Source organism: Paroedura picta, chromosome 8, assembly GCF_049243985.1.
Source record: "Paroedura picta isolate Pp20150507F chromosome 8, Ppicta_v3.0, whole genome shotgun sequence".
Lineage (NCBI taxonomy): Eukaryota > Metazoa > Chordata > Lepidosauria > Squamata > Gekkonidae > Paroedura > Paroedura picta.
In genome coordinates, this window is record NC_135376.1 from 76,171,819 (window position 1) to 76,189,903 (window position 18,085).

The window sequence follows — 18,085 nt, forward strand, 5'->3', positions numbered from 1 at the left end:
AACTGCCCATCTCTGTGTCTGTTTCTCCGGCTGTAGGAACGCGAGCACGCTTTCAGATAGGAAACCTTGGCGCCTGGGAAGATTGACCCTTACCGCCTTCCGTTATCTTTTCTTCCATGGGCCACCCTATCATCGTGACTCGATCATACAAGCGTTTTCCAACTGAGCGGGATGTTGGAAGGGCAACAAATCCATATATACGGAGAGTGGGGGATCCGCAGTTCATAGAAATAAGGGAAAGGGGAGCTACGTTCTAGATTCCCTGTCCCGCGCATGGCAGCAATAAAAGAAAATTGAAACCGGAAGTCGTGACTGTATTTAACGGTGGGCCGTCCTTCGCGCCAATCGGGCGGGAGGCTTTGGCGCATGCGCACCCCGGGCCCTTGTGTCTCTTCACCTGCCGTTGGGAACCGCTGTGCCCGGCCGGAGGCCGTCGCGCGTTGGGTCGTTTCGCTGCCCCAGAATGCCCCGCGCTCGTGGCGCGTGCCCGTGGCTGTTCTGAGGCGCCAGAAGGAGCGAGCTGCGGGGGTCGCTGCTATGGCTGCCGCTCTGCTGGCCCGTGCTTTATCGGCGGTGTCCGGGCCGCGTTACATTCTCAGGTAAAAGCAATGCCGCAACGAAGCCACGTCGGGAGAGTCCATCCTTTTCCCCGCCTTGTGTCTTTCCTAAAGATGCCCCCCCCCCCCTGTATTTTGCCTCCCCAAGCACGCCCCCCCCGCCCGCCCGCTGTCTGCCGGCTTCCCTCTCCTTCCCTGGGTGCTTCTTCGGATAAGGAAGGCTTATGTGCTCTGGGGCGCTGTGACCAGCAAGCAACATGACCTCTAGAGCCTATTAGGCGAGATCCCTGAGGGCTAAAATAAGCAGGAGTCTTGTGGAACTGCGGAAGCGGAAACGGTTATGTTTAGCAAGGCAGCGTATCCAAGAAATGCGTAAATCTAACTTAAGCTTATATGGGCTACAACGAGGGTTGCTAGGTCCCATCCCCCCGCCTCACCCCCGGCCACTGGCTTAGGATAGGGGGAAGGGCACAGGGTTGTCATATTCTGCTTGCGGAACTCCTGGAGATTTGTGAATGGAACCTGAGGACAGGGACCTCTGTGGGGTGCAGTGCCACAGAATCCATCCCCCAAAGCAGCCATTTTCTCTGGGAGAACCGATCTCTTTCGTCTAGAGATGAGCTGTAATGCCAGGCGATCCCCAGGCCCTACCTGGAAGCTGGCATCCCTGTCTTTCACTATGTTTCTACATGGTGGGACGTAAGAGTATGTGTAGAACTGATTCTTGGAAACTGCACTCTAAATTTAAGTACATGTAACTTTGCTGCTCAGAGTGGTGCAGACAGTTTGGCTGGTCTACTGCAGTCCAAGTATGATGCTGATACATCATACACCAAATATTTTTATGGCTGTTATTTGTTTCTGGACTAGTGTTAAAATAGTCAGCTGGACTGGGGAGAATTCTGGTGCAAGATGAATGTTTGATAATATCATAGGACTAGTGCAGAATGGGTGAAATGAGTTGTTATCAGTTGTCTTTGGGCGTACAGTGGGATTGTAATTGTAACATTGCATTGTATTCTGGAGAGTTATTTTTGTATAATATCAATTGTATGATAATGTCAATTGTCCTTTTGAAAGTTTGTTATATTTTAATTTGTTAATATGTATAATTTTGCTTTTATTCAGATGTAGTAAAAACTGCTTGGTGGAGAAGTGGTTTTCAAAATATATTAGTTCAGATAACCGTCCAAAGCAGCCTTTGACAGCCTACATGCGCTTTTGTCAAGACCAGCGACCAATATGTAAGCAACAAAATCCAGGTAAATAAGCTACTAGAATATGTGACTTACATAAAATCATTGTTTTACATACTGAGTGTCTCTTTGGATATCAAAAGATGTATAAAACTTATTGACACGTTTTCATGCCTTACGTTTTGCCAGGATTCTCCCTCTACTTCAGCTATGTCTCATGAAGCAGTTGCGCACATTCTGCTTTTGGACCACCAAACAGACCATAAAACTTAAGAAAAATAATTCTGGTTGTCCTGTGCTAAATATATTAACTATGTACAAAATAATGGAATCATTTGCCTTGATTGGATATTATGCCCTTCTGCATTTAGGTTAACAGTGGAGAAAAATTAAGGGGGTTTGATATCTTCTTGGAATTGGCCATTTTGTTATCCATACAATTCTGTCAATGTGCATGTTGTACAATAACGTGTGAAAAGAAAGATAATTGTTCTGAGGTGCATTTAAAAAATTCAGTGGGGTATGGGGTGAAACCTACAGAAGTAAGGAAAGAAAATGTGAGCAATGTAGTTAAACCTATTTGGCCTTTACAGCCATGGGCAAAATAGTGCATTTGGGCAAAATCTTTCAGAGGAAGCCCTCTGTAGAAGTTCTGACCATAAATTCTCATTGTGAACTTATTTGATTTGCTATTGTAAGCTGGAAGCATCTTTCTTTGAATAAGAACTTACGTATAAACAAAGAATACAGATAATTAATATAATTGGAAAATTCAATTTCTGTTTTGAATTGTCTATTGTTTAAGGCAGAGGTCGTCAACCCCTGGGTGGCCTCGTCTGCCTCTTCCCACCCCCACAGCGAGAAGCTTGCCAGGCCACATAAAGCTTCGATATCGGGCTCGCCAGGCCACGAGCAAAGCTTCGCTCGCGGCCCGGCTAGCATCTTGCTGTGAAGGGGGGGAAGAGGCAGGAGCAGCCGCTGGCACGCCGGCGGATGCAAACACGCATGCGTGGAGCTGCCACGCATGCGCGGCAACTCTGCACACGTGTTAGTGCCCCTGCTGGCGCAAACGTGCATGCGCGGCAACTCTGAGCCCGGTCTGCCAGCTCTCCCCCACCCCCGGAGGCAGTCCTCAACCGTAAAAAGGTTGGGGACTGCTGGTATAAGAGATTGTGTGCCAAGAAAGGTCTTGCTAAGTCACATTCTGACTCAACAATTGACTATTTGGATCAGTTGTTATATACTGTGCAGTAACACAGAATCGGTCTGCCTTTATGCATGATTAAGTGATTTATTTTGTGAATACCTAGAAAAAATGCAACTTCATTAAATTTAGTTGTACATTCATGTTTGGGTCTAAATCTTTTTTCCCAGGTACAAGTATTTTTGACATAACAAAAAAGCTAGCACATGCTTGGAGGGAGTTATTGCCATCTGACAAACAAGTGAGCATCACTTTCTTTTGGATTACTGTTTTCATATGAATGAAAATTTTACTGTTATTTTACTGCTCTGCTTTGAACAGAAAATACTTTTAAAAAATGTTCTCTATATACCCTTGTGCCCCTTTCTGGTAGATTTGCTTTGTAGTTTGCTTTGCTAATAAAGAATCATACACTGGAGGGGCAATTATTTTGTCATTAATTGTTTAAAATTCACTTAGGATGGATTCCAAAGTAAAACATGATAAAAACATGTTTTTATGTAACATGTAATATTGCTAAAAATCCAGCAAGAGCATAGAAACAACATAAAATAATGCTTAGAGTAGAATCAAGAATTTAAAAACTATGTCAAAAGATGAATACCGACCATGTAAAAAGAAAGTTTGTGCCTTGTTCCTGGAAGAGAACAGTTTAGGCTACAGGTGAGCCCCAAGGAAGTGTGCATTCCCCAGTGAAAAAGCACTTTCTGTCACCACCTTCCTCATCTCTGCAAGTGAGATAACACAGAGCAAGGCTTGTGAGAAGGATCTTAACTAGTAGACTAGTTAACTAGTATGGGAAAAGTTGGTCCTAAACCTTGCCACAAGTCATTTAGGACCTTAAAGATAAGAACCAGCTCTTCATGCCTGAAAACAGATGAGCAGCTTGTGTAGATCCATCAGCACATGGGTGATATAATCCCTGTATCAGCCCCTTGCAATCACTTGGTGCTGAATTTTGAAACAAATGAAGTTTCTCAAGGCAACCCACTTAAAGTATATTATGCTATTCTAACCCCAGAGTATGGATTTTTGCCCAAATCATACTTTTTGAGAAAAGTAAGAGATTGTGTAAAGGAGGCATTAGCTTCCAGCCTTAGGCTCAGATCCTCAAACTACAAACCTGCTCCTTCAGGAGGAGTGCAGTCCCCTCCCAGGACAGATTAAGTTGCCAGTCCTCAAGTGGCTTTGGTGTTGGCCAAGATAACTTCTGACTTGTCTGGAAATTGAGTTAATTGATCTTTATACATTTGGCTACCTTCCTCATGTACTTGCTAGGACTTCCAGAGACCTACCCAGATCAGCTGTTAAGGAGAAATAGACTGAGGTATCATCTGTATATTGTGGATACCTGAACTCCAAATCTCCTCACAATCCCTCTCAACAGTTTTATGTAGACGTTACACAGCATGGGGGGCAAGATGGATCCTTGCAGCACCTGGAACTAGAAATGCCACAGTAATAGTTCCTACCAAATTAGAAATTTCTGAAATTATCAAACAAAAAAGAGGAAAATAATTTCAGTTTATATGTCCATCCACATGTATAAGACATCAGTTAATTTTAACTATGGAAGTAAATTGTATTACAGGGCTGATGATGAAATTATGGTTTTCACTTAACATTACTTTTAAAAAGTTACTAATAGTATACTATATAGTTCATAAATGTTTTAATTAAGAATGTTTTGTAAACCACTTAATGTTTAATCGTACATGTTAATTGAAACAGTTTTGGTCCCCCCCAATGAATCATGGTAAAATCATTGATACTTTTGTTTCTAGCCTTATGAAGCAGCTGCGAAGATTGAAAGGCAGACTTACAAAGAACAACTAGCGAAATACAAAGCCCAGTTAACCCCTGAGCAGGAAAAAGCTTTGAAAGAAGAAAAGAGAAGGAGATCTGCAAAAAGAAAAGCAGCAAGGAAAAAAAGGGTTAGTCTTTAAAATGTAGAATTTTCATTATTACAGTGGATGAAATAATATACAGTAAATGAAATATATTTATGTTAATAATGCCTCAGTGTCTAAACACAAAAAATATTGCATTATTTATAAAGTATGTATGATATTTGTATTGTATCCAACTTATCTAATCAAAATAACCTTTCTGATTGCTGTTTGAGTATATTGAGGGAGAAAAGCACAGGTTATACATTAATATGTCATAATTGACATTCAACATAGAATCATAGTCAGAAGGTGCCTCTAGGGTCATTGAGTCCAACCCCTGGCACAATACAGGAAGTCACAATAAACTAGTACTAGGGTCAAAATAGAAAATCTGTTGTGGGAATGAGCTCTGAGCTGTTACAAGTGGCAGATTAGAAATGCTGTTTGTTGGAAATAATATAACAATTCAATCCTATGCAGAATTACTCCAGTCTAAGGTTATTAGGCAATGTACTTAGATGGCAGTTGCTCTTCATGGGATATCATCATAAAATAAAAACAATGTTTGAGCTGCTACCACTACCCAGCATTACTGCCTCCTTGCTGCCAGGAGGGAAAGAGGAAGGTGGCTAGAAAAAGCAGATGCTATCAACTGGTGGTGTTTGGGCTGGGAGGGAGTAAGTGCTGCTTCTTCACCACCCCACAAACTCAGTTGATCTTGGGGCTGTTGAACATGAGCAGTGTTCGGGTTTGGAGGGAGCCCAGAGCTGATTGGGTGCCATTTTAGCCCTAACACCCCTGGTGCCTAGAGCCTGCCTCTCCTGCTGCCTTCTTCCTTCTGTCCTGGTGGTGTCAATGGAATCTCACCATAGGTTTTCCACTGGTTCTCACTTGTATCATTAATTTTCAGTTTCTAAACTATCAAAAGCTGGTCATGTCACCCAAACAAAACTAGAACCGTTTTTGTAGTGTTGCCCTGTATAGTTATGCCTGTTCAATCATATTATGGCTGAATTGTAACCAAACTGGAAAGTAGCTGAGGAGCAAACTCCAGAGGCTGTCCCTGCTGCTGCTGCTGCCCTTGTGCTGGATTAGCCACCCCCACCCCCCCAATCCTAGTCAAGGGCACTCAAAAGCAGCATCCATGAGGCCTTTGGAGCTGCCACAAAAAAGTAGTAATCAGTCATCTGGTGACTAAATTCACTATTAAGAGAGTTATTTACAGGTGTCCTTTTTTTCAGCAATTAACTGTGCTTGGAAAACCTAAAAGACCTCGTAATGCCTTCAATATTTTTATGTCTGAACATTTCCAGGAAGCTAAAGGAGTCTCAGTGACGGTAAGTGAGTAGAGCTGCTGTTCTAAAAACAAAATTATATACGTATTGGGTTTTTATAACATAATTTTAAGGTACCATGAAATTCTTCGGGAATTAGTTGCTAGGCTCTTGCTTGCTCCCCTACCTAGATCATTTTGTGCAAAGAGTCATATTTAGAAGCCAGCTTTAATTACCGGTGAGGCACAAAGACAGATGTATGGAATTAACGAGAGTTAGTTCTCTACCCAAATAACTGGTCCCCTAAACAGTGTTGAATCACGGTTTAGGCTTGGGACACCATGGAGCTTTTTCACTGATGGAAGGGTCTCCAGAAACAGCATTTCAGAGAGGGGCAGTTGGGCCTGCAACAGTAGGGAAGAGGCAAAGAAGTCACTTTCTGCTGATGGGAATCGTCCTATCTCTGAAATGGCTCTATGGGATCTTAATCCTATAAATTCTAGCTTGCTGAGGGGGACAAATTGCTGAAAAACTTCTTTCCTGATTGCATATGTCACAGCTAACAAGTTAGTTTCTAACTATGATTCTCTATGCAAGAAGGGGTGAGGGGAAAGAGTGAGTGCAAACCTGGAAAAACAGGGAAAACCTGGGGAAAAAATAAATATTTTTATTTAACTACAGCTAAATAACACATCAGGTGGCAGCCCTAGAATTCTGTATCCCAGTGACAAGTTATACTGCTCAGTTTGCTTTTTATAGCTAGTCTTTTCCCTTGCATAATCTTGGTTGATTTATTATTAAAGTTATTGATTGATAATTGATTTATTACATTTATGGAACCACCCCTCGGCACAGCTTTCTTGATATAGTGTACAAGAAGAATGGCTTATTGAGGCCAGTAATTTTGTACCTATGCACTCGTGCATAATAGACCTGTCAAACATGGCTTTGCCCGACCCCAAATACTGAGATTTTCTCCCTGTTTAACCTTAGACCTCTTTCTGAAAGCAGATTGTGTGCCTGTCAACACCCCAAAAAGTAAGAGATATCAAGGAATGACACTTCCTTATGATGATTATATTTAAATAATTTCTTTTCTGATGGCTGGTTTATTTTTGCTCCCATCATTCAAAAACTGGTTCTATATATCTCCACTAATCCTAATACCAAAAGTTAGTGACCTTTGCCTACCAACTTGCTTGGCAGTGGAAATAATGCTTTTATAATTTCTTTTAAATATATCTTTGAAACTAGAAGGGCTGGAAAGTTACCTTTTTGAGATTGCCTGGCTCCTGTAACTGCCTGCCTTTTCTTCAGAGGAAGACATGGAATAGCAACTCACTCATAAACGTTCTGTCTGCAAGCCATTAAAATACTAGCCAAAATTGAGCTTCTGTTGCTTCCAAATAGATTTTCAGGTTTGGATTTTGGCAGATTTCTGGGAGAATGAGCTCTATAACGGAGGAATGGTCAGCACAAAAGCCTCTTTTCATTTGCTTACTGTTTGTGACATCACAGATGATGTCCAGCACTGTAGTGTTTGAGTGGTTCTTCATCTTTACCGCTTCCGGCATTAGGCCAAAACCTTTAAAATTTCAATCCTGATACTATAAGATCTGTAGAGACCATGCAGCCAGGGGCACAAAGCAGAATTGTTACATTACTGAAAGTACTATTGAATAAGGAGGAAGGAGAAGCCAATTTTATGTGAATCCATTCCTCATTGCACCTCCCTTTGCTGGTCATGTGGAGTTTATATAGCATTAGCACTTTTGAGGGGATGGGGTTCCTGGGAGTTGGGGGTGGGGGCTGCGTCATGACTGTTTTTGTGCATGCACTCCATTGAATCCCAAGCATTATCAGTGAGATGTCAGCCTTAACTGGTATTGGCTGTATGTTGCTGAGTATGGGTTAAGAGATTTCTTCTACAAATCTGCAGATGTTTGTGAATTTTTCTCTCATAGGGAAAGATGAAAAATCTATTTGAAGAGTGGCAAAAATTGGCCAGTTCTAAAAAACAGGTATTGTCATAAAACTGTCTTTGAAGCTTAGTAACTAGAAATTACCATGTTTTAAGTTTTGTAGATGAAGTTTTTTGCAGCAGTAATAGGCATAAAACTGAAAACTGTGGCTGGGTAGTAGTTTTGAAATCCCTCCTGTGTCTTATGAGGTATGCCCTCCCTCATCATGATTATCTTAAAAGCTCAATATTAGCTTTTTGCCTCTAGAAGCAATTGAAATTGTCAGTTCATTTGCTGTAGCTTCTCTCTGCACTCTGCAGCAGGTTTGCTTTGAAGAATTTCAGTTTCTGTAGGCTTTGACAATGCCATAGCTTTCTAGTTGTGAACTTCAAATTCCAAACACTTGAGATATTTGGCTTCTTGAACTATTCTAAAATATAAGATTTGTCACACGAAAAATTCATGCTAGCCTTTTGCCTGTTATTCATGTACTGGCTGGGATCCGAACTAACATGAGTGCCTGTTCACTCATGCATGGAGTCTTCTAAGTTTCCATGCACACAGCCACATTAAAGGTTCCCCCGCTCTCTCGCCAGCATTTGTGGACTTCTGGAGCTGATACCCCATAAAGTGTTTAAAGCTTTTGTCAAAGAAATATCGCCCATCCCTGTGCATGAGCAGAAGCACCCCATTTAAACATGGGAATATGAAATTCAGTCGAACCTCTTGGGTTGAAGTTCCTTCTCTTAAAAATTTGGCTACGGGATTTAAATATACAGTGATTTGTACTTGTTAGTAATCACCATGGTCTAAGGTATCAACATTCTCATTTGTGTTGAGAAGAGTCAGTTGGTGCAGCTATTTTGCTTTGAGCTTTTCTATTTCAACAGGTAAAGGAAAAAATGTTGCCTCTCATAGTCCTTTGCTTGCATGTTAAAATGTATTTATTTTTACATATTGACATTGCTGTTGTTTAAAAAAAAAGTATCATAGGTATGGCTGTAAAAAATTCAAATGCCTTTATTATGTTATAAGTTCTTTGGGTGAACAGGATTTAAAAAGTCTAAAACAACTTTGTATTCCTGAGGGAATTATGAGAACTCATCTTTACCAGCTGCTCCAGCATCACTTTAATGTACACACCTTAACAGCTGTACCTGAAGAAGCATGCACTTGTCACAAAGGAAAAAGTACTCATGTTTGCATTACATGGCAAATGTCGGAGGTTCACCAAGCAGCTTCTGGAGTTTTGCTGAACATACAACTTTAGAGAAACAATGTACATAACAATTTCCTACATGTTTATGATACTTCCAAAAGACCTGTAGTTCTGTGAGATAAATGCCTCAGATATTGGTAAAATGTTCCTGCAATTTCTGATGCATTTAAACTTTTTGTCATATCAAATTCTCCTTCTGAAAAACTTACTATTACTACTTAGACGTACCATCAGCTTGCTGAAGATGATAAGATCCGGTATGAAAACGAAATGAAGTTATGGGAGGATCATATGGCAGAAATTGGCCGTGAAGATCTTATACGTCATAAAACCAGAAGGAAAATCCCAAAAGCAAAGAAAACTGTAATAAAGGCAACTTCAAAAAAGCAGTCTACAACTTTAAAGAATCCGTTGGGAAGCAAGGGAGCCTCATCAGCACCCAGTGTGAAGAAATCTGAAGAATAAAAGTGTTAAGTAGAATGTATTTTTTCATTCAAGAGCAGTCATTAATGTGTTCAGAAATTATGCTTGGCGAGGAACTGAGATGAGATTGTATGCTTGAGAGAAACTCAGAATAATGGAAGTTTTAAATTTCTGAAAACTGTCCACAAGGATAAATCAAGCTGTGAGAATTTAAGCGGTGGTTGATCATGAGAGTAGAGATGCTTGTTTAAATGTATAAATAAGCATTCTCTTACAAATTAAAACTATGTATAAAATCATTTTTTTTCTTATTAGGAAATACTTTGGGGGCTTCAAAGATATTTAGCATGTAAATAATGAGTAGTCACTGGAGAAAGCATGTACATTTGCTAATTTCGGCCTTGTAATTAACAACCACTGAATAGTTTTTTGAAATGTTTTTCATCTACATTTTTGTATGTCTCTACCAGCAGTGCATATTATTTATATTGCATGAAAAAAAAATAAAATGTAGTGACTTTTATACAAAACAACTCGGCTTTCATTATTTATCCAAGTTTGAAAATGGACCTTTTCGTGTTGGGACTTTTAAAACAGAAGAGGCATTACTGTTTTTACATCTAAACTCTAGTTCTGCTTTCCTTAGCTCTACAGTATGCAAGTAGTAACCTCATAAAATGAAATCTGAAGTTAAATATTTTATTATATTTATATACCGGCCTCCCCAAAGGCTCAGGGCGGTTCACATAAAACAGTACAGATAACTTAGTTTAACAATAATACAGTGATAACTGCAAGCAACATAGAACAATAGAATAATATGAACATTAAATTAACACATTTAAGAGTAGAAAATGTAAATTAACATCACCCTTATTTGTTCCTGAGCATGAGGTTCACCTGAGGCTTACCTGGGAGCCTCAGGAGTTCTTGGGTTGGGTGGGCCCTGGGAGAAAGCAGTCCAGAATTGGGGACAAGCACACATCTTTTGGTTTATGGCATAGATGGTCTGCTTAAAAAGAGCTCTTATCTAAGACATGCCAGCTTTTCTATATATTGGTCTTATGTTTGTAGACTATAAGCTTTCGATCAGGGCCCTTTTAACTGTGGCCCAGACTAAGTGCTTCAAATGCCGAGTCTGATACAGAATGCTTATGGTGACAGAACTTTGGCTGGAAATTGATCAGCAGAATGTTAAACCAGCTGAACCCATCAAGTATCCAGACATGTTACAGCATCTTTATTGTCTATTCTCAAGGATATTATCAGAAACAGAGGGCTGCAAGTATTGGTTAAGGATGAGAATAAGCCAAGCAAAACACAGTTTGTTTGGGTTCTTGGGATGATACGTTGAACCACAGAGGTGTGAACTTTTTGAGGTTCATGATGGTGGTATAATAGCCCTCCTGCATGCTAAAGACCTGAAACTTGCAGTGGATCTCCAGTTAACTTTCTTCTACCTGCTGTCCATATTTGGTATGAATTGGATTTATAGGGTCTGAATTATCACCCCCCTCAAAATGAGGGTGCCTAAATCCTTGTTTTTATGAAAGGTAAAAACAGCAGAGGGGGAGGGGGGCAACAGAAGCCTAGAAGAACAGAAATGAAGTCCCCAAGAACCTCTGCAATAGAAACTGAAAGTGTGGCAATTTTGAAAGCCCAATATAACTGGTACTGCTGTGGCAGTGCAAACTGAACATGACTAAGGTCAAACCAGAAAAGTACTTCTGGGGAAAATGCTATCTAAAGGTGTTCTGTAAGTGGAGTTCTACTCCCACCCCACTTCAGCCTTCTTTCTGGACTATTAGTCCACATGGGTCATGCAACACCTACAAGCTTTCCATGATTGAATGACTGAAGGAGGGGAGAAAGCATATGTGCTCAAAGAGACAAGAATTCAAACAACTAAATTTTTGTCCAAATAAATACTGCATTGTGCATATAAATTCTGCACTGCAGGATTTCATTTCATGTATCTGATGTGTGTCAAGAAAACCCTTTCATAACAGTAACGCTATTCACACCTGGTTCCATCCTTTTCCACTCTGTCCTCACAAGTGTGAAGGAATTTGGCTGACAGACTGGCTCAAAGTTTGCCAGCAAGTGGGCATCCTAGACCAATGCTCAAACTACTACCTATCTAGTGAGTCACTGCTTCTCATTTGGAGAAGCAGCCTCTAGGGCCACTTTTGCAGAAGCTAAATCACACACGGCTCCTGTTGGTTTTTCAGTTTGGGGTGGGGGTGTCCATTCCCAAGTAAGCACATTTTGAATCACAGCCTCCATGGCCGATTGAGTGAGTGATTCTTCGTGAGCTCCAGCATGGCCTTCCTTGGTGTCAATTGAACTACCCATTCCTGACACGTTAGGCTGCAGGCTATGTGGTCCACTGCCTTCCAAAATGACTCATCCTGTAGAGAAGGAATTCTATGCAGGAAGACTGGTGAGCATCTCTTCTCCAAAACAGCATTTTGCACAGCGCCACTATCAAGGTGGCCTATCAGACAATTTCACCCATTAAGGATTGCATCGTTTTTCTCTTTACTTCTGGGGGCTGATCAAGATGGGCGGCTGCATTAGTCTGTTCGTAGCAACAGAAAAGAGCCAGAGTCCAGGAGCAACTTAAAGACCTACTAAATCTGTGGCAGGGGAGGAGCATTCGTGAGGTGCCTGAAGAAGCGGGCCGTGACTCAGGCAAGCGCCTCCGCTGCCACCCATTTCGGCAGCCTTTATGGTGCTTCTGGGCTCTGTCTTTTTCCTCCTCTTTTACAGGAGTTCGAAGGCCCCTCTAGCCTTGCCCATCTCTATGGTGAGCCTCTCTCCCGCCCGCTCCTTTTTGTGGCCGTTGCGACGTTTCCAGGCGCGGCCGTAAAGCAGCTGGTGGCGGGAAAGCAGGCAGGCGAGCGGCCGGCGGGGCGATGGGGCTGCTGGAGGAGTGCCGCGAGGCCTTCGGGGCGGGGGACTTGTACCAAGTGCTGGGCGTGGCGCGCGGGGTCTCGGCCGGGGAGATCCGGCGCGGCTACCACAAGGCCTCCCTGCGCGTGCACCCGGACCGCGCCGACCCGGCGGACAAGGAGCGAGCCACCCGCCACTTCCAAGTAAGGGGGCGGGGAGCGCGGCCAGCCTACTCCTCCGCCGCCGCCTCCTCCTCACTAGTAGGCTCTGGCAGGCGGGAATGCGACAGGTGGAGCTTCGCCTTCTCAAGGGGGGCAGTGGAGGCGGGCTGCCCTTCTTTCAAAAGGAGCTCAGGGGAACGTCCCTTTGGCTGTTCCTGGCAGCCCTGCTTGCCTTCCTTCCCTGGTTTATCCTGGCAGAGCAGCTGTCTGGAGAAATGCCCTTTTGCCACCTAAATAAGAGCCCTGGGCCACTTGTGACGTTGGCGTTACGGATGCAGTGGCTGGGGAACAGACTGCCCCATGGTTGCAGCTGCTAGGAGCCCATCCCTTCTCATATCCTCATGCATTAGTTATTGAACGTTGTGGACTGGACTGACTCCCTGTGGGTTATCCACCATGTCCATGTGAGAAAGGTGAACCTTAAACAAATAGAATTGTGTAAGACTGTGCTGTTAACTACTTAATTCTCTAATGTATGAATAGAGATTTCCTTTACATCTTAAGAAATGTAGATTCAAATGGGTAGCCGTGATGGTCTGAAGTATCACAATAGAAGCAGAGTCCAGTGGCACCTTTAAGACCAACAAAGATTTATTCAGGGCGTGAGCTTTCGAGTGCAAGCACTCTTTGTAATGTAAGGAGTTCTTAGTCTCGAAAGCTCACACCCTGAATAAATCTTTGTTGGTCTTAAAGGTGCTACTGGACTCTGCTTCTATCTTAAGAAATGACACTCATCTGCCCATTTACTAAAAGGTTTTGCTTTTAGATTGGTCTGGCTTTTCAATGTGTTCCCATGCAGAATTGCACCAGACTGTTGGGCCATAATAAGCCAAAATGTTCACCTGTGTGTATTTCTGGGGGTGTGGATGATGTAAGAGAGACACAGTGCAGGAAAAGATGCTGAAGTGAAATTTAATGTGATGTGTGTGTGTGTGATCACCCCCCCCCCCAATAGACCTTAACCAGTACAATGAGCAAACACATAAACCAGGTGTCCTAGTGTCTTCTAAAATGAGTAAATATGTTGGTCCAGTAGCACCTTTAAGACCAACAAAGATTTATTCAAGGTTTGGCAGGGAATTATCATGTGGCTGCATGTGGATGCTGTGACACAGTTTACTAATATAACAAGATTAACTTTTGCTTATATATTCCTACTGTTATGATGATCAGTTCTTAGTCTGACAAAGAGTGCTTGCACTTGAAAGCTCACGCCTTGAATAAATCTTTGTTGGTCTTAAAGGTGCTACTGGACTCTGATTTTATTGTGCTAGTCAGAATTGCTCCATTTTTCAGGCCTGAGGAACTGTGCCAGCTCCAGTATGCTGGGAGCTCATTCCACCAGGTAGGGGCCAGGACAGAAAATCTCCTAGCCCTGGTTGAGGCCAGGCATATTTCCTTGGGGCCAGGGACCTCCAGCTGGTTGGTATTATAATATTCTTCGTGGGGGTATAAATGTAAAGGTGGTCTCTCAGATACACTGGACCCAGACCACAAATGGCCTTATGGGTAATTACCAATACATTAAACTTGATCTGGACTTCAACTGGGAGTCAGTGCAGCTGTTGGATCACCGGATGAATGTGTGCCCTCCAGGGTGTTCTTGTGAGAATCCTGGCTGCCTCATTCTGGACCAGTTGAAATTTCCGGAGCAAAGATAAGGGCAGTGATGGACAAGTATTTGGGAGACCCAAGTTCTAACCCACAATCTGCCATGGTTGGCCTTGGGCCAGTCATGCACTCTCAGGCTAACCTATCTCAGGTGGTTGCAGTTGGGGAATAAAATGGAGAATGCTGTAAGCCACTTCGGGTTTCCATTAGGGAGAAAAGTGGGATATAAATTAAGTAAATAAATAAAATCTAGTCTAAATCACTTGGTTTTGAATAAATCTCCCTGGCTCCCTGATGTTGATGCTCCCCTTATGTAAATAAATAAATAGCATTTCCTAGAGAAAGATTCTGGCTAGCATTTCACACGGCAATTTCTAAACTTGTGGGGATTAGTATATTCCCTTCCCTTCCAGTCTGAACAGATGCATTATGATTTGCTACCTTGTCCCCCATACTACTTCATTCTGCTGTACATCTAGATCAGGCTTGAGTGACAGGTTGCTTTTCCTTATCGGCCTGTTGAGGTGGCTTGTCTTGTCTCCTCAGATCTTGGGCAAGGTGTATGCAGTGCTGAGTGACCAGGAGCTGCGCAATCTGTATGACCAGCAGGGCATCGTAGATGAGGAGTCGACTGTGCTGAGTCAGGACCGCAACTGGGAAGAGTACTGGAAGCTGATCTTCAAAGAAGTAGGCAGTCGTCCTCAAGCTGGTGAAGCTGGAAAGGGCTCTCTTATTTATTTTTTGTATTTATTGTGCAACTTCTATACCGCCCCCCACACAATTAATCACATCAGGGCGGTGAACAACACAGGCATTATAGTAAACAATAAATATACAAACAAACAAAAAATAATCTAGTTAGAAGTCTGTTTAAAAATTTTAAAATATAATTTAAATAATTTAAAAGTGATTAAATTCACTAACCCTATTGGGGGAGAGGGATGGGTGGAGGGTTGTAAGATGATTATCTGGTGTGTGCATCTGTAATACACAAATCCTATGCTTGTGTTTTTTTCAGTTTAAGAATTAAGTATCTTTGATCAATTATTCATGGCTTAATGAAACTTGTTTGACGTTTCTTTTCTCTAAATAGGAAGAGATGGAAGTGACACAAAAGCTTTCTTCCTTCTTCCTCTGCCTAACTTTACATATGGAACAGAAATTGGTAGAAATTGGTAGAGTTCCATGCAGTTGATCACAAAAGTAAACTTGTTTAAAGAGGATTGCTCTTGCAATGAAAACATCTATCGTCTGCATTTGGTATTGAGGATTGTCAGACTCAAGGTTTTTTTCTCTGTTGAAAACCAGGTAACTTTAAAAGATATTGAAGACTTTAAGAAGCAGTACAATGATTCTACAGAAGAAGTGGAGGACATTAAAACAGCATATAAGAAGTATAAAGGCGATATGGACCAAATCATGGATAAAGTATTATGTGCAGATTATACAGATGAACCAAGAATAAGGACAATTATCCAACAAGCCATTGACTTGGGAGAACTTCCATTCTACAAAGCCTTTGCTAAAGAGTCTAAGCAAAAAATGAATGCAAGAAAAAGGAGGGTATGTTGACGGTAATAAAGTTCAGTGAACAAATGTGTACCATTTGCCAATAAATAAAATTCTGAATATTTCCTAGTCTTAACATTCCGTATTTCATATTTCACATGTGTCAGCTCGTTTCAAATGTAAAACCCTCTATAGTGGAGGTATTAAATACAGATTTCTACTTTATTCCTTTGTGTCACTGAGCAAACTCACCAAATCCTGAATGTCCTTAGTGGAACAGAATGATGATGGATGGCATGTCAGCAGTGCTAGGTCTAAAATGAGAATCTTTTTGGAATTCTGTGCTATCGACTTCTCTATGGAATGTCTATAATGTTATTGCCGTTTGGTGTAAATGCGAATGTCAATGCAGTGCTGGAGGAAAATGGCAGATTTTTCTCTCTAGTGTAACATGTTTGCAATGTTTTTTAATGGTACTCAAGCAATGCAGATTCCTATATTCAAGCATTTATTCTGCTTTTGTGTACTGCCTGTCTACAAAGGAAATTTAGGCAGCTCACAGATTATTATTATTATTATTCGATTTATTTCCTGCCACTCCCTACAGGCTCATGGCGGGTAACAATAGTCTTAAAATCCCCCATTAAAACCCCCGTTAAAAGACTATAAAAATACCCAACACGGCGGAAAATACTACTCTCCCCTACCCGAACAAAGGCATTGGAGGTTGGAAGGTGATGATGATAATATGAAATAATATTTCATATTATTTAAAATAATATGAAAAAGGCAGGATAACAAATGGCAGAAATTCAGGTCTCCCAGTCTTTTGAAGGGCAGATAGCCAAGGCTTCTGACTTTTCTTTTGAGGCTTAACAGAATATAGGGTTAGTTCCTGCAATACATGGTTAATAAAGAAGCTGTGTTTCTGTTTCAGGCTGAAAAAGAGGCTAAAGAGGCAGAAAAAGCCAGAGAAGAGCTAGGCGTTGATAAAGACGATGATGTCAGAGCATTAATTCAGGTAAACTTGTGCCCATAGCACGAAATGGAATCTCTGCATTCAGGTGCTGTAGGTGGCAAGTGCACAAAAGAGGCAATAACTGTTGTTCTTTTGCATTGCTTTTGATGTTTCTGGGAGCAATTGACTGGCCTTGTTGAAACAGAATGCTGACTCAGATGGATCCTTGAGCACATTCAGTAAGTTATGTTCAGCCTGCTACTGTGGCCTGGACTAGCCCATAAAAAGGGCAGTGCTTTCATCTAGAACAATTCTCACCCTTTCAGTGGCCTGGTTTTTGTAGTTATTTCTATACGGGCATTCTAATACTGTGTTCTACATCCTGAATTAGCCAGTTTTGAATCTTATCCTTTCATAAATAAGAGAAGCAAGTGAAATACCTGGGCTGATCAGCATTCTTTTGTTAATTTGACAGAGAAGAAATGAGAATCGGAAAAAGGAAATGGATGACTTTCTGGCCCAGATGGAAGCAAAGTACGGAAATTCCTCCAAGAAAGGAGGCAAGAAAACAGCAGCCAAGAAAAGAAGTAAATGAGCATACTTTTTTCCCAAGTGTATTCCTTTCTTCATGTCTTCCATTTGAATGAATTCTACTCTGAGACAGCCAAAGGAAAAACATTCCTTCATCAGTTCATGGGTGTAGCGGGGAACGCATGTCCAAGGAGGTGAGATGTAAAATAATTCTGTGTAATTTTTTAGAATGCTGCAGAAGAGTAAGATATTGGCAAGTTTACATCTGCTTTTTGAATGATGTTTGGTAGAGCTGTCTTATTGCAGGGGTAAGTTTGATATGAGTGCAAACATTATTTCATTATTTTATAAAAGTATTTGTTAGACTTAATAAAGGATGTTTTTAAAAGTATTGTGGCAAATAAAGACCCAAAATAACAGCTGGGAATGAAAGTCCTAAATGCTTCTGAAGACAATTAAGAAAACATTGTGAACATAGTTACCCTTAACATCTCCTATTGGCAGAAGCCATGGCCCTCAGCTTGCAGGACATGAGAATGGCTGTTAACAATCAGATGTTTTGGAGGACATTAATTCATAGGGATTGCTATAAATTAGAAGTGATGCAATGACACTTCACTCGCACACACGTTAT

At 41.5% G+C, this 18,085-nt stretch overlaps 2 protein-coding genes across 2 annotated transcripts; both read left to right on the forward strand.

Annotated features, from left to right (window-relative positions):
- The first annotated feature begins 44 nt into the window (after positions 1–44).
- On the forward strand, positions 45–10,259 carry TFAM (transcription factor A, mitochondrial). Its single transcript, XM_077350418.1, has 7 exons — positions 45–599; positions 1,686–1,819; positions 3,128–3,198; positions 4,742–4,891; positions 6,091–6,186; positions 8,088–8,144; positions 9,526–10,259. Exons 1-7 carry the CDS (start codon positions 367–369, stop codon positions 9,766–9,768), a joined length of 984 nt encoding a protein of 327 aa, XP_077206533.1. The 5' UTR covers positions 45–366; the 3' UTR covers positions 9,769–10,259.
- A 2,331-nt stretch (positions 10,260–12,590) lies between these two features.
- On the forward strand, positions 12,591–17,883 carry DNAJC9 (DnaJ heat shock protein family (Hsp40) member C9). The gene is made up of 5 exons (XM_077350441.1): positions 12,591–12,824; positions 15,000–15,140; positions 15,762–16,016; positions 16,900–16,983; positions 17,396–17,883. Exons 1-5 carry the CDS (start codon positions 12,645–12,647, stop codon positions 17,513–17,515), a joined length of 780 nt encoding a protein of 259 aa, XP_077206556.1. The 5' UTR covers positions 12,591–12,644; the 3' UTR covers positions 17,516–17,883.
- Positions 17,884–18,085: the final 202 nt, after the last annotated feature.